Below are 16,020 nucleotides of genomic sequence, written 5' to 3' on the forward strand. Positions count from 1 at the left end.
GATTGCTGGAAGACTTTGTTCGTTCTTTGTTCCATTAAGAAAATGTTCATTATTGACAGTTTCATACAGTCTATGGTTATTATGACATCCACCTGCAGGTGAGCAAATCCTATTACCCTTACAGTATAATCTCAATTCAATACCGTTTTGTGAATCACAACATTAATTTATAGTAGACACTTCATTTTCTACCTTTTCCACTTACTTACCCCTTCGACTGTCTATGATAATGAATAGGTTACTTCCTTTTCCTCCTTCCAGCTGCCGCACTGACTGACTGAGTGGCTGCAGCACTGCAGAGCTGCACTGTCTCCTAGCAACCAGGAATTAAACCTAATTTAAAATGTGTGGCTAAACAATAAATATTCATTTTAAAATACAATTTTTTTTTTTATGAAACAAGAACACAAGATCCTGACAGAAATAAAAGATTTACAAAAGATTATTCCGTCGTATTTACTGAAGTTCGTATTTACGTCAGAAGGGGGCAGTAACGCTTCATGCTTCCGGGAACACAACCTTAAGCAACATTGCGCATGTGCGACTTCTGTGTACTGTGGTCAACCGCTTCTGATGCAAGGTGAGTACCGATGTTAGAAACATCACTTTTAGCGTCTTAATGAGTCGCTCAAAAGGTGTCTCTTATAATACAGACGTGTGTGTTGTAGTTTCTTAGACCTTTGCGGATCAGAGACTGCGTCACATTGTCTTATTTTACTTAAATAATGCGCGATGTTTACAATGAAAACTAACAAGCTAGTTTCTGGTTAGCTAACCATCTGTCCCAGTGAAAGCTTATTTGGGATTGAAAGTCGTGTTACCATCTCTGAAAGTGACTATTTTACGCCATGTCAGGCTATAAGTGATCAAAGTCAATTACATTGGTTCTCTGTTTATTTAACTGATCTTGACTGTAGTTCTGCTGGGGCTGAACAGTGACATAAATCATACCATAAAGGTGTGTTCATGAACCTCACTCTGTTGACTCTCTATGTCAACCTGTGAGCTTTAAATCTGCAGCAAATTGTAGATTTCCTGCAAGATGTTGACAATAAATTGATTGCGCTCCTTATGTGTATGAAAAATAATATTAAAAAGGACTTTGACTTAAGTTTTTGTGTGTTATTTCACTACATCGCTTTGTTGTCATTAAAAATAATAACTTGTATTTATGCCCTTCTGTTTATTACAGGTGGTCTCCTGCCACATCCTCTAATGCTGCCCACTGTCCTCCGCTGTGCTCGGCCCATCTCTACCAGTCTTGCCTTAAGTCGACCTTTGGCCCACTTCAGACCACACATGGACCCTGACCCGAGCCGGCCCGTTGAGAGAGCTATCAGAAGTAAACTGACCAACACACTCCAGCCTGACTATTTGGAGGTACACAATGAAAGCCACATGCACGCTGTGCCCCCTGGCTCAGAATCCCATTTCCGGGTCTTGGTTGTCAGCTCCCAGTTTGAGGGTCTGGCGTTAATAAAGCGCCACCGTTTGGTAAATGAAGCTCTGAAAGAGGAGTTGAGTAGCTGCGTTCATGCACTTGCCATCCAGGCAAAGACACCTGAGCAGTGGGGGAGCAACCCCACCCTGGCCAAGAGTCCTCCCTGCATGGGGGGCTCGAGGGGAGACCACACAGTGGAGGAGAAGCTGAAAGGAGGGCGGGAGTGAAGGTTGGCTCATGAAGCAGTTGTTGTGACTGAACTTAAAAGACTGCAGGTGGATGCTGTTGGACAGAAAATACACAATAACTTATCTTTGTCAAATGCAGGTAACAATTGTTTTCCCATAGAGCTATCCCTTTATAAATTATACTTCCCTGGCTTAGTGGAAGAGAAAGTTGCAGATTTCAATACAGAGATGGAGCTTTGTTGTGATTCTATCATAATAAAAGATGAATTCAAACATGAATCACCAGTGTGTTTTTAAAGGTACACTTATCACAATCAAAGAACTGATTCAACACCCTGTTCCACAATGAACTCCATTTTGACCAAAAGAATGAGGCTGATGCATCCAGTTAAAGTCGTGAGAAACGGGTCTCTCCTACTTCATGTAAAAGGTAAGTTTGTATGTTTTCAGGTCTGTCTGAATCCAAAACTTAGATTGCATGTGCACATTCAGGTTGATACCATTTGGTTGGGGTGGGACCATCAAGGGACTATCATTTGCAACAGATGTTATCACAAATAAAATAAAGGTTTTCACATATATGATATAAAGCTTTTTAATTTTGTGTATAAAAATGTATAATGTGGTACCTTGTTTTTTTTCAGTAACCCTCCCTGAGCCTGAAGCCAGGGTGCAATGTCACAAGCCTTTCACCCTGTTAGCTAAAGTATCGGTGCTAGTTCGAGAGACAAGAAAAAAAATAAAATAAATGTGTATTTAAAATGCTGAATGCAAAACTATAAGAAGATGACCTACTACAGCTGGTAACATTAACATTTTGCAAGCTTGTATGTTGTTTTTTTTAAAGCTATTCTGACCCACAGTCCTCAGCTCAGTGAAACTCAACTATATTAGCACCTTTTATACATGAAAGCATGCAGCCCAGAGTGCTTCACCAAAGAATGATGGACAGGACATGAAAATAGAAATTGAGTACGGTAGATAGATGCATTCCTAAAAGACCAAACCAGGAAACACGGTAATACAATAATTCAAACAAAAAAAAAAAAGTCAACACAGTAAAAAAAGAAAAAAAACAACAAGATTTGTGGGAATCAAAAAACTGTTGGATACATAACACTGACTAAGCCAGAGAGAGCATGACAGGGCGGCTGCTGTTTGCAATATAAAATAGAATTTTTTTTTTTTTGAAATGCAAAGTTGCTGTACATAGGCAGCGTCAATAACACAGGCTCAACACAAGAGGGCAGTATGTGCACTAAGTATATGACAAAGTGAGCTGGGCCGTTGAGCTGATGAACAGAAGACGTCTTCATTATTCTCCTTCAAGTCGAACATCAAATGATTGTTCAAATAGTCCAACTATTCAAACTCATCTAGGTTTAAATTAACTCGTAACCACATTTTAAGAAAAATGTAACCATTTTTCAGAAACCCACACACCTTTATTGTGTAGCAGTAAATCAAATTTATTTAAACAACAACCCACACAACAACAAAAAGTACAAAAGCAGTGATCAGTAGTCAACACATGATTGCTTCACATATTCTTTTAGATGTTTATTGTTTCAGATTTTTAGTGATTGGCTGGAAAAAAAGAGAGAACAGAAGTTCAAAATGTTCGGTCATTTGCGCTTGTTGTCAGTATGACGTACTCTGGCTGTGTGTGTGTGTGTGTGTGTGTGTGTGTGCGTGCGTGCGCGCGCATGTACATGTATGTGGGTGGGCGTCTATTCTTGTCTTGGGGTTGTATGTGTCCCTGTGAAGGTCTTCTTGTCCTACCCTTAACTCTGATGACTCAAACATCGCCCCTCAAGCCTGCGTGAGAGCGTTAGAATAACAACAAAAAAAAACTGAAGATCCTTTACCCCAATTGAAATGTCTTCTGTGAGATTAATTTAACATCCTTTAAGAGCACGATGCTCAGATTTGGTCCAAGACAAGCAGAAAATCTCACCAAACACACACCACTGAACCAAGGCAAACTTTGAATGCTTTGCTGCAAAGCTATTCAAAGTTATTGTTGGCTCATAAAGACAGGCCTGCAGTGGAATGTGGTGTCACCTCAAGGTAATGCGCGTCGTCTTCTACAATCATCCTGCGCCTGGAATTGACAGCCTGTCAGGCCTCACAAAGGGCCGCGGTGAGGAGGGTGAACAACTGGTGTCACTGGTTTGGAAAAAAAGGAAAACAGTAACACAACCACTTTATGACCCCTGCTCACCCGTTAAGAGTCGGGCCTAAGGGGGCAGGCGGCAAGGTCGCGGCTGTGGGAGAAAGCAATAAGCATGGCTGTTCTGCCCGGGGACCCGCAGACTGTCTCTGCTCATGAGATTTACGTGTCAGGATTCCAGGTGCTGTTATGATAGAGAGGGGAAAAGACGTCAAGTCGTCAAAGGTGATGAGGTGGAGTGCAGAGACTTGCCCTAAACTTAAAAGGTTGGACTGTTTTACATGTGTGAGTAGTACATCACCTGTTTAGTCTGTGGCAGGTATACAGCAAAATGATAGGGTCGCTCAGGTCACCTCTGTGGATTGGGACTTGTTTTGGCCAGAGGTGGAATTGCTAGTGCCTTATTAACGAGCTTTGAGTATCCAGTTATTCCAAGATGTGTCATTTTGCTTTTATGTTGAGAGATGTTGACAACTACTCTTTTTTTATTTTTTTATTTTTTTATTTTTTTGGAAAAGCCTACTGCTGCAATTAAGATCCAATCAGGAGAAAACTTCACTTAAGTTTGTTTTGAACCTCGTAGGGAGGAGAACATTCGCTGCAGAGTCGTTTTAAGGTCATCAGTCAGAGTGACGATAAGACTTGAAGATGAACTTTGTTCTGCCGCTTCTCTACATCAGCAGGTTTTTTAAGACCAGTAATCTTCCACTTCATTGGTGCTCAAGTCAAGTAAAGGTACTTCTACATGATTAGATCCTTTGAGTTCTCTCTCCACTCTTTGGTAATGCTTCATGCAGTTGTGTGAAGTTGTATAATATTAGAACAGATATTATAACTCAAGTGTTGATTTTAAAGAGAACAGCTGGTTTGAGTTGCAGGGTGGCCCTTTACAATTATCATGCAAAAGTTTATGTATCAACAGGCCTGAATGATTTTAAACACTTTTAAAACAATATGTGTTCTTAATGATAGCATCCTTCTTTAGAATGAAAGGTCGTTTGAATGTTTAATATTTTAGTTTGAGTAGTGCACTCGGGCTCCTGTGAGTCGTGTTTAGATTTAATAGCATGACATTATTAAAGTTTTCCGCTGATGTCTCAAAGTGTACAAAGTATTTAAATGTTTATGGAAAGTAGCCCAGGGGTTTCCAAACAAGGGCTGAGGGTCTCCTCTAAAGGGTCACAAAATGCAGCACACAATTAGATAATTTTTCCACCATGTTTTGACTCATCTCAATTCTTTCTTTTTCTTATTTTTTTCCAACAAATAACTGACTTGAAGAGAAATCACTGTATTGTTTAAACTGCTGAATATTTGATATTTGACATGAGACTGAAGATGAGGATTATCTCGACACCCAAAAATCAAACTTCAACGTGATGCTAATAAAAATCCAACACACCTGTTTCTGAACACTGACATCAAAAAATAGAAATTGCCCAGTCATGTTTATTTCTTTTTTTAATGATCAAAAACAACAAGCTCCTCCACACTGTTGACGTTGCACAAACACATCAGCAATGTTTCCAGTTGTCCCCAAGCATGGAGGTTTGATCCATTTAAAAATCTCAATCATCACTTTTAATCCAGCTGAACTGACCTCTGAACTTTAACAAACCCACCCTGCTCGCTCTCTCTTTCACTTGTGGCAACTTTTCAATACAAATATGAAGATCTATATGTTTTGTTTTAGTTTCAAAAAGGTCCACACTATTCAATATCTTCAAAATATTGGATTTTCTGTTGTTTTATAACGTGTTTTAAAAAGTATTGAAGCATTGAACATTTTGACACCCTCACTGCTTGTGTCAGAGGGATGTATTTTAGCTTTCTTGTGTTTTGGATTTTAATGTCATCTATGTGAAGGATTCTATTGAGTTCTCCACATTTGATTAGTCCACAGTTTCATCTCATTCAGAGTTCATTTACAGTGTTTACTTAGTGTGTACAGAGGCACTTCCACCACGTCCAGACTCCTGCATGGTATGATGGATCTGTCTCCGGTCTCAGGTCTGGCCCATAAGGCCTGGAGGGTGCAGCAGGTCAGTGGGAACCCACCTTGGCAGTGCTGCTCCTGCGTCAGAGCCCCGGGACAGATGGTGCCAGGCTGGGCTGAGACTCCTGGCAGGGCAGGGTTCCCGCGATGAACAGCCGCTGATTTACGCCGCGGCTCCGGACCCCGGGCTGGGGTGCGGGGGGCTCCTTCTGCGCAGCTGACCCCTGCTGGTTGCAGGGTCATCCACTGCGAGGAGGGAGGGGGAGAGGGGTACGACAAATGGGTGTCTGGGAAAGGGTGGTTTGGTCATCCCAGGGGAGCGGCTTGGTCCTCAGGCCCCCTGGTCAGCTGCAGGGTCTGTGCAGCATGTGTGCAGGGAGAGCAGCCTGTTAAACACATTTCATTTAACCCCCCAAGAAACAAAAACAACCATTACTTTTATTGTCTTTAATGCTAAACCTGATTCCGCTGCACACAAGAAATGTCTTTTCCAACCATGAAAACTTTGCAAAGTCTTAGTGGTGCAAAATTGTAAATAATCCTCAAAAAAAAAGTAAATTCTTACAAAAGAAACCTACTCAATTCATTTCAATCAGTATTTTGTGCCTGCATACATTTACACGTTTGTGTCAAAATGAAAGTGGCACCACTTATGAGTAACATTTCAAAAAGTTTCTCTCTCTTTTAGTGAAGAGCATTTAAAAATCATCAGTCTTAATTACAGTTAAATCGTCTCAGATTTGCCTTTTGAAGCTCCCACGCTGCTGGGCTGATTAATCTTTAGCTGGTTTAATGTTGTGAAAAAAACACAGAGTTGAACTTAAGGTGATGATTATGGGCTATTAAGGCCTTTTAATTGGAAAGCCCCCCCACCCCTTCCTCTCCACACCAACTCTCTCTCTCTCACCGTTCCACCAACTAATGAAACGAGTGAATAGGCAGCTTGAAAGGGAAGGACAAAGGCAGAGATAGGCAGAAGACAATATCTTTGTGTGGGAGAATTAGTTACACTCAGTAGTCTAAGTATTCAAAGCGCACAGCAAAAAAAAAGTGTGTGTGTGTGTGTGTGGGGGGGGGAGGTTAAGAGGGGGATTAAGAGTAAAGTCCACACAGGTGGGATTCTGGGAGGGGGGGAGGGGTCCCATGACAGGACGTTACCTCGTTTGATAAACAACAGCCGAGGCCCACAGGAAGAAGGAAGGGAGTTATTTTATAGGTGGTATTAAGTGCTCCACCACATCAGGTATTCATTAAGGTAAATCTCCCAGGTGTGCTGTACATACAAGTCGAGTTCAACTTCTGAAGAGGGCGGATTTGATGCAAAGCAACATGGACTGATTGATATTCGCCGTGGACAGTGAGGGTGGGAACGGGGCTGGGGAACAGAGTTTTTAGTCTTCTTGACATTTTCAGATTTTGTTCAGAGCAGAGAAGCAGACTGAACATCTCTCACTGTGTCAGAAAACAACACAGAATCACAGGTAGTTAAGAGAACATGGCACTTTTTTAAAACTATTATTTGAGCTTATTTTTTACGAGACAAACGTATTCTAATTTAGATAAAGAAATATGATCCAACGATCACAAGTTATTTTACTGACTTCACTGGCATGTGATTTATCATTTCTGTTAGCTGCTGAAACATATAATTGAAAATTGCTTTTTGGAGGTTGAAGAGTCTCAAAAATGTATCTTGAACAAAAAAGTGGGTTTTAACTCCATACGTTAACTTCCTCGTAGCTATTGGAGTTAAACCTGTGCAGAAAACGATAGTATAATAGTTTGGAGTCTCCTTTAAATATTTAATTCAACTGGCAAGATTAAAAGTAACTGATATAAACTGTAAACACATGGTGTCTTATAATTTATTTTCAGTTTGATTAGAAGTCGGAGAAAATGTTGTAAAAACTCAAAATGGTACGTTAAAGGGTACTTATTATGAAAAATCCACTTTGACAGTGTTTGTGAACATATATTTGGGTAACCTGAATGTCTACCGACCCACAAAATGTCAAATAAATCCATCCAGTCCTTTGTTTGTGGTCTGCATAAGTCTTACAACACAGAGAAAATAAATGTGCTCTCCTTGTGATGTCACAGTGGGATTCTGGAAAAAATACCCTCCCCTCCTCTGGTATTTCCACCCATGGACTCCACCCCCAGCCTAGAACAAAACTTTTGCGCATGTCCACCATTTTTATTCTCGCTAAAGTAGTGATGTCTATCGTGAAAACTCGGGGGGGGGGGGGGGGGGGCTCATTGCATTTAAAGAGACACACACACCAAAACAGAGCGTTCTGAGAGAGCTGGTTTATACAGGGTCACAAACCTCCTCTGGTGCTTGATTCATGTTATATTTTGACCAAAGCACAGCACAGATGTTTCATTTAGACCACAGGGGACTGTTTGAAAAGGTGGAGAAGGGGGTATAATATGTCCTCTTTAACAAAGAGGATTTAATCAAAGTGTGAGTAGAACAGATATGTCTTAATCAAGTTGACAGAAATATATAAAATTAAGGGATGAAAAGGAAATACTGTGTTTACAAACAACTAAACTGTAAATACAAGTTCAGTAAACTGAATATTAGAAGTCAGTTTTTGTTTTAAATGTATATTTAAATGTTAATCAATTTATCTTAAATTCAGTCAGTCATTTAATTTCAAATCTTTATTTAAGCCTTTAAAATCATTACAGTCTCCTTCATTCACAATGATGATTGATCAGTGATTGAATTTCTCTTGGAATTGACGAAATCTCAACTGTCTGTGTTTTGTTTTTTACTGTTTACCAGATTTGTCTCTGAATACACACGAGGTCATCAGACACGCCGACTGATCTGGTCTCTCTCCAAAATGACCACACAGAAACGAGACACCACTGAAAGAAGTTTGGCTCGAATCAGCTGACGGCAAAGAAGAAAAGTGAATTGTCAAAGAGAGTAACCTCTATGTCTTGTGTGTATGTGTTTTTACGTTCCTCTTGCACAGCTCAGTCACAGCCACATGATCACGGCAGTAGGCGAGGAGTCATGGGAGTTTTTCCTGGGGGTGTTGAGGCATGGGGCTGGTTAGGCTGGTTTTTGGGCCAGAGTGCACAGGCCAAGGCCTTCGCCCTGAGCCCTGCACGCTGAGTTACTGACACGCAGGCAGCTCCCCTTCCCTCCCCTCCAGGGCACTAACCAGAGGAGTGTGCATGTCAAGACAGATGGGTCACAGATAAGGCTCTTTCAAGGCCTCCTCTCTGGGCTCCCTCTGCACCCTCTCTCAACCTCTGTGATCTTCCCACTCCTGCTCCCTAGCTTTGAACCTGTGCCTCATTCCCATTCCACCTTCCTCCGTCTCCACTCTCTGTCAATCATATCATTTTTTTGTGTGTGCGCTGTACGGCCCAGTTCGGCTAGTTACCCTACGCCTCTTTCTCCTCGTAAACTCCTTCTGACCTCTTATCAACTTTCATTCAACGTTTTAAACAGCCCGTCGCATGTGAAGCAGAGCTGAACGTGCTCGATATTCCCTCTTTTTGTGTAAAAACTTTCCCCCAAATCGTCCCTCAGACGCTCACAGCTGAACCCTGACACATGACTTTTCTCTGCCTCCCTGTTTCGCTCCTTGTTTAGCGCTCAGTCTCAAGCAGGATTACATTCACTTAACCCCCCTGGAGTACCACACACCCCATATGATCATGTTTATATCTCACACACAGCCTGGAGCTATTATCATATCACCGTATTATGTTATCGCTTCGCCCCCCTGGGTATTACTCAGTGCTGATGTTTTCAGTCGAGAGGTTGTAAGTTATTCAAACACCCGTGTTTGGAATATTTTGTGGGATTTGAATGACAGCCAGCACTGGAAAAAAAGCTGCAGACCCATGAAGCATATGATATTCACATAGCTGTTTTTATAGTGGCTGCAGAAAGACACTCGTAAACCTCCACTCCGACATGTTTATCATCATAAAACCAACAGGAGAGTTAACGGAGATTGAGCACATTTATGGCTGAGCTTCAAATATCATAAAAAGAGAATTGATTAGCATCTGGTTCGCTCATGCGGGCAGTGGTGTCACTTTGCACCTGCTGTACCCCGGTTTTAAGATGACATACATAAATATTTGTTAGTCTATCTCTCAGGTTTAATTTTAAAAGAGATGCTAGCTGTGTGGCTCTAAAGGACGCATGTCTGTCAATTTGTTGGTCCACCAATCGGTTCCGGTCTCAAATATCTAAACAAAAACTGGACTTACCGCCAAGGAATTAGTGACACACACTTCTGGCTGCAAGATAATTAATCTTAATAACTTTGGTCATCTCCGTCCTTTCTATTTAGCGCAACAGTCAAACTTTTATGGATGAATATTTTGAAACGATTACAGACAGTCATGTTTCACTGGGAATTAAATGGAGTAACTTAAAGGAAGAATGTGCGATATTGTACACATAAATACAGCAGAAATCAAGTTTATCCTCAGTAAATATCTCTCTGAGTCATGACTGTCTACAATGAGTGAGAAGCGTGAGTCCTGCCAGCTGTGTTGTTGTCAGAGTCATGTTTACAGCATGTTTACATGGACGGGACGGCCTTGTGTAAAAGCTGTTTTAGTCGAGGACTAGAGAAAAGAAGAAGAACATACTCACTGCTTATTTGGATGTCATGTAAGTGTCTTTAGATCTCGATCATTCAGTGTCAATTTATGTTTAATTTGAACCTATTAAATTGAGCTAACCAAAGTGTGCTAACACTAGCCTGCTATCACAACAATGCAGGCCACAGACAACTGCAGCTCGAGCCTAAGAAATATTTTTTCCCGGTGGCTGGGCTCCCGGCGGCCGCAGCAGCCAAAACACAAGACAGTGGATAGAGTAGCAGCAGCCGTCTCGCAGCTATATTTATATTTTTTTGCCATTATCAGCTTTCTCCATAGAGCATAGCTTCCAAGCAATGTTGTGGACGTTAAGTTTCGATTCTGGGAGTGAGTTCCCACCCACTGATCTGTGATTGGTCTGTAGCTTCAGTGGTCAAAAACATGAGGAACTAGCGTTGTAGTTTCACCCCGCTAACCACAACAGCCTCCAGTGACGCAAAAATCATCATATTATATATCAAGATTTTGCATCTCAGGGGAAAATGAGGGCGGCATGCACGACCATTCAAAAATACTACCAGGTTTGATCACATGATACAAAGCTTAATGCAAATGGGTGAAGTATCCCTTTAACAGCCTCACCACCATGTGACTCATATTAAATGTTTTTACCTGACGGTACCAAAATGTTCATCATCATCAAAACGTTACACACTGTGTCTTTTTAATAATAAGTGTTCTCCGTCTTTCCACAAGTGAAAGCGTACATAGTGTATATTGCTACTATTATTGTTTTTACTATCATATCTTTCTTTTTATATTTGATTAATGTAAATATGAATTTGTTTTGAACTTTTTGCTATCTTTTGCTGATTCTACGCCTCTTTTTTTAAACTGTTGTAACAACCACATTTTCCGCAATGGGGGATCAATAACTTGATCTTGTCTTAAAACTGCTAAATAGTCTTATTAAGGATCCAATAGAGTAGACCATCTCGGTGTTTGTACACACTGATGTTTTGTGGGCAGATCTCAACTGGTGGCGGAACGTTAGCTAGCGGTAGCTTACTGACAATTCACAACAGAAAAGTTTTCTTTTGGGCCTTTTTTGCCTCTATTGGTTCGGACAGCTGAAGAGAGACAGAAAATGTTGGGAGGACAGAGTGGGGGATGACGTGCAGAAAAAGGATGAGGTCGGATTCAAACTCACAGCTGCTGCAACTATAGCTTCAGTACAACATGACCTCTAGGCGCCCCCACATAAAAAGTTAATTCACTATCTGGACGCCTTCTGCAATTCTTTTAATCATTTAGAGCAGAAGACAAGTTGTCTTGCAGTGATAAGCTAACCCTCAGCAATGGTGTGAGGTTTCTGCTTCAACTGGATCTCACCTCCGGTGAAAAACTTTATCGACAAACGCATTGACAAACGAGTTGTCAGAAGCAGACCGTCCTGAAGTTTTCCAGGAAGTTTCAGGAATGCATATGTGACAGGGGGTAAATATCTGATTGAATTTGTTAGTATGTATCAGTTGGACTGAGTTTGCGTACTTTTCTCTTGTTCAACATCATACTTGCTGAACATTAACATGTCACTGGCGGCTACGTTCAGTTCTCTCAGAGTCGCTAACGTTGGCAGCTGTTGACCCTTTTGGTCTTCACTTTCAACCCATCTGAAAAACGTCTACTGCTGGTAATCTCATAACAACATGCATCACTTTTGTATTGATTGTTTCCCATTGGCCTCTAAGAGGATCATTCACCGATGCCTCCTCTATAGGGCGTCTTTGAGTCCTATATTAACCCATAAGCGATATTGTTGGAGCTGCAGTTCGGGTCAGAAGGGTCAGCCATACGCAGGGCCAGTAAACGCAGGGTTAATCTTAGCTCTTCCAGATGTACCATCCATCTCAAAGGAGCTGCGAAGGCTCCACTCGGACTTCCACAAACCGTGATCTATTGTTCATCTGTCAGCAGCGCCGTGATATATTCTATCCTACACTCGTGGACAAAACGTACCCCGGCGATTATACAAGCGGGGCCATTCGCTGTGCAGAAACGCCAGCCCGCTGACTGTGGACACCAGGCAGCTTGACCCCAGGGTCTCACACTTCTTTGTTTCCACTGACCTCTGTTTCTTTTACCCCCCTCTGTCCCTCCAAGTCCCCCCCTCCTTTCCCTGAGTCCTTCTTCCACACACTCTTCACACACATACAAATAAAGAAATGCCCCCCCCCCCCCCCCCCCCCCCCCAACCTTTTATTAGCACTTTGAAACCCAGGCCTTTTACAGGGGAGTGGAGGGAAAAAATAATAGGAAGGGGCTTTAATTAGGAGAGTTATTAGGGCTCAAATAAAACAACAGGGTCAGAGGGAAGAGCTGGGTCAACTGGGAGTGTGTGGGCTTTGATTTGAGGACTTTGTCATCTTTGGGTTTGACCCTCATATCTTCAGAATAGGACAAGGCTCAGGGACGCCCTGAAGAGTGTCGTTGTGCACGCTTTGTCTGGAGTGTGTTTGTAGCGGCAGGAACTATGACTTACTGAAGTGTGAACGAAGGCTCTGGGTTTTGTTCACTAAACACAATATCACACCGGCAGGAATGTTGTTCTAAAGATCAGCTCGCCTGTGATTCAGTCGTAGACAAGAGGAGGCAGGCCAATGATAATCATAGCTGTGCTGATATTCTGAACAACAGCACAACCTAAAGAGTGATCCTCATAAGCTTTCTTTACATGGACACAAATGATCAGAATAGAAATTCTCCATGGAAACACTTTAAGCTGAAGAAACTGATCCGATCAAAAGTGATGGTTTATGCCGATCTTCATTCCAACCAACATCCATGTAAAAACTTGTTCCAGACGTGTCATCCTGGTTTGGGTAAATCTGCTCTTACTCCTCAAGTTTGACTCTCTTTATCTGCACTCTATCCCTGTTTATTGATTGCAGGACTATACTGCTGTGCTTGAAGATTAAACGAGAAAACAAAATAAACGAGTATTATTTGCAGTACACGTTGCAGTTCAATTTTAATTAAGAAAATAGGGGGGCGCTGATGACATAGCAGTTAGGTCACATGTCCCTTGTACAGAGGCTATAGTCCTCCAAGAGGGCCTCCTTGGTCCGAGTCTGAACTGCGACTCCTTTCCCACACCTTTCCCCACTCTCTCAACCCAGCTTCCTACTCTATCCACTGTCCTATCGAAATATTTAAACAATCATCCAAAATCACAGATGTAAGAGAAGTGGTGAGCGGAGGGGAAACATCTGGAGACGTGCAGCAACAGCAGTGTTTGTTTACAACACAGGCTGAGTCAATTTGCACGGTCACTCTGGCGTGCTTTTCAAAAACTCTGATATAATACCGAGGAATAAACACACAGAGGGACTGCTTGAGTTCAGCTTGAACTGGAGCTCACTCAGGAGGAAAAACTTTATTGACACACTCACATTGACAGGAATAAGATTCAGTTAGCTACAACAGTAGATCCTTAAGTCTGACATATTTTTTATTCAACAGTTCTACAGTCTACATTACTCAGCAGTAGGGCTGCGACAATATGCTTTTACAAATACTGCGATACACTTTTTAGGATGGCTTCTGATGTTTTGAAGTCATTCCTTTAAAAACTGAACGTCCTCTATAGATGCTCATAAGCTAATTGGCTAGCTATCTTACAAGCTCACACAGACATGACAAAGACTCGCCTCTGGTTATCTTCTTTCAGGACGGATGGAACAACAGATGGCTTATTTCTCCATTTGTACATTTTTATTCATTTATTAGCCTGTTCAGTCACAGAGAGACTGATGGGGGATGACACATGATGCAGCGTTACAGCTTTATTTATAACCTGAAAGACTCTGGGCCTTTGAGAAAACAAGGCATACATTGTCAGCTGTTTTTCTCTTTTGGCTGCTCTCGTCTCATTTCAGCTTTTTTTTCTGTGAACGGACTTGACGATACAATCGTGTTTTTTTTTTTACCCAGCCCTACTAAACAGTAGGCTAATACACAACAGATTATTATTTTCCAGTACATATTTCACTTGAGGGTTTACATATTTACACAGAACAGCTTCTCTAAATAATCAAGCCATAAAACAGGAGATGGAGTGCTGATGTACTGAATATCAGCACGGCTGGCTGCACGCTAAGTCCTCAAAGTAATCGCAGCTCTGCAGTTTGTGTTTTTGCATTTGTACAGCCAGAGAAAAATAGTATGAAAATGTTATCTGGTTATATACTGTATAGAGAATGTAGTCCTCCAAGCGGGTGGCCCGGGTTCGGGAGGACCTGTGGCTCCCTTCCCACATGTCATTCCCCACTCTCTCTCTCTCTCTCTCTCTCTCTCTCGGATATGGAAAACAAAGTTAAACAAATATGAGGTACAAAATAATCTTCCCCCAAATGGATAAAGAAAAAAACAAACATTCAAAATGAATAGTCAGTTAAACAATACTAAGGAGATAAACAAAAACAAAGACACTTTTTGCAATGTTTAGTCATTCAACCAGTGAAACAAAAGTCTGTTGAGTATAGCGTAGATGGCATTTGTGATTCTGAGGTTCCAGCTTGATAATGTAGATGCGTATTTGACATTATTAGTGGTATTCAGAACATATGAAGCATTCATAGAAAGTCTGTTGTCCAATGAAATGTTTGTAACTGTTGTATTGTTCTAATTCTGCTGTCTCTGTTTCACGTTGTGATGCACATGATGATGCATGCAGAGCCCTTTATAAATCCCCAGCCGTGTGTGTGTGTGCACATGTGTGTTTGTTTAGTGCCAGGTGTGCCATCCCATTTCTTTGTGATAGGGCCGAGAGGGGATTGTGACATGGAAGCCCCCTGCAATTTCCTTTACTCAACTCTTTACCGGCTTCCGACGCTGCAATACCTCAGTGTTCGATTCCCTTCTGTCTCCTGTCTCATGTTCCCCTCTCCTCCACTTCCCCTTCCCCTCTTCCTCTCCTCCCAGGTAGCTGCCCTCTGCGGCTTTCTGGCTGTTTACCAAACACACCAACGGCCTCCTCCCCTCCTCCTCCCCCTCCTCCTCCTGCTTCCCTCGCTCCTGCACATGCATGTCTTTGTTTGTGATCATCTGAGTAGAAAATGGTTCCCAACTACCGGCGGGGCTGCAGTGTGAGACAGGAGGCCTTAAGTGGTGCTCGCTGGAGGGGGGAAACAGGGGCTCAGGATGCCGCTGAGTGAGTCCATCCAGCGCCTCTGTGGGGGGAAGTAAAGGGGTGAGGGAAGGTTGGGGAATGATTAGCGAGAGGAGGGGAGTCTGCAGAGCTTTGCACAAAATGAGACTGATGAGCAGAGACAATTCATTTACTGTAAAATTGACTCAACAACAGAAATACAGTTAACTCTCATCAAGCATTATGTGCAGTGCAGACAAACCATCCTAATATATTTGAGGAAGAATTCAGTGTTGAACCATGGGCTGTCTAAAAGCATTTAAGGCCTCATATTTGCTTTTTATATCTTGAAATAAGATTATAATTTTGACTTATCAGGTGAATGTGGTGTGCTTTTAGAGTGATGAAATATTTTTGACTAGAATAATAACACTTGGTACAGCACTGAGTTTTTGCAGTGATTGCACGCTTTTTTTTTCAATGCAA

The 16,020-nt window shown here is 41.9% G+C and overlaps 1 protein-coding gene across 1 annotated transcript; it reads left to right on the forward strand.

Annotated features, from left to right (window-relative positions):
- Nucleotides 1-505: 505 nt before the first annotated feature.
- Nucleotides 506-1,908, forward strand: bola1 (bolA family member 1). The gene is made up of 2 exons (XM_061049916.1): nt 506-580; nt 1,193-1,908. The coding sequence occupies exons 1-2, from the start codon at nt 574-576 to the stop codon at nt 1,666-1,668; spliced, it is 483 nt and encodes a 160-aa protein (XP_060905899.1). The 5' UTR covers nt 506-573; the 3' UTR covers nt 1,669-1,908.
- The last annotated feature ends 14,112 nt before the right edge of the window (nt 1,909-16,020 follow it).

Source organism: Labrus mixtus, chromosome 11, assembly GCF_963584025.1.
Source record: "Labrus mixtus chromosome 11, fLabMix1.1, whole genome shotgun sequence".
Lineage (NCBI taxonomy): Eukaryota > Metazoa > Chordata > Actinopteri > Labriformes > Labridae > Labrus > Labrus mixtus.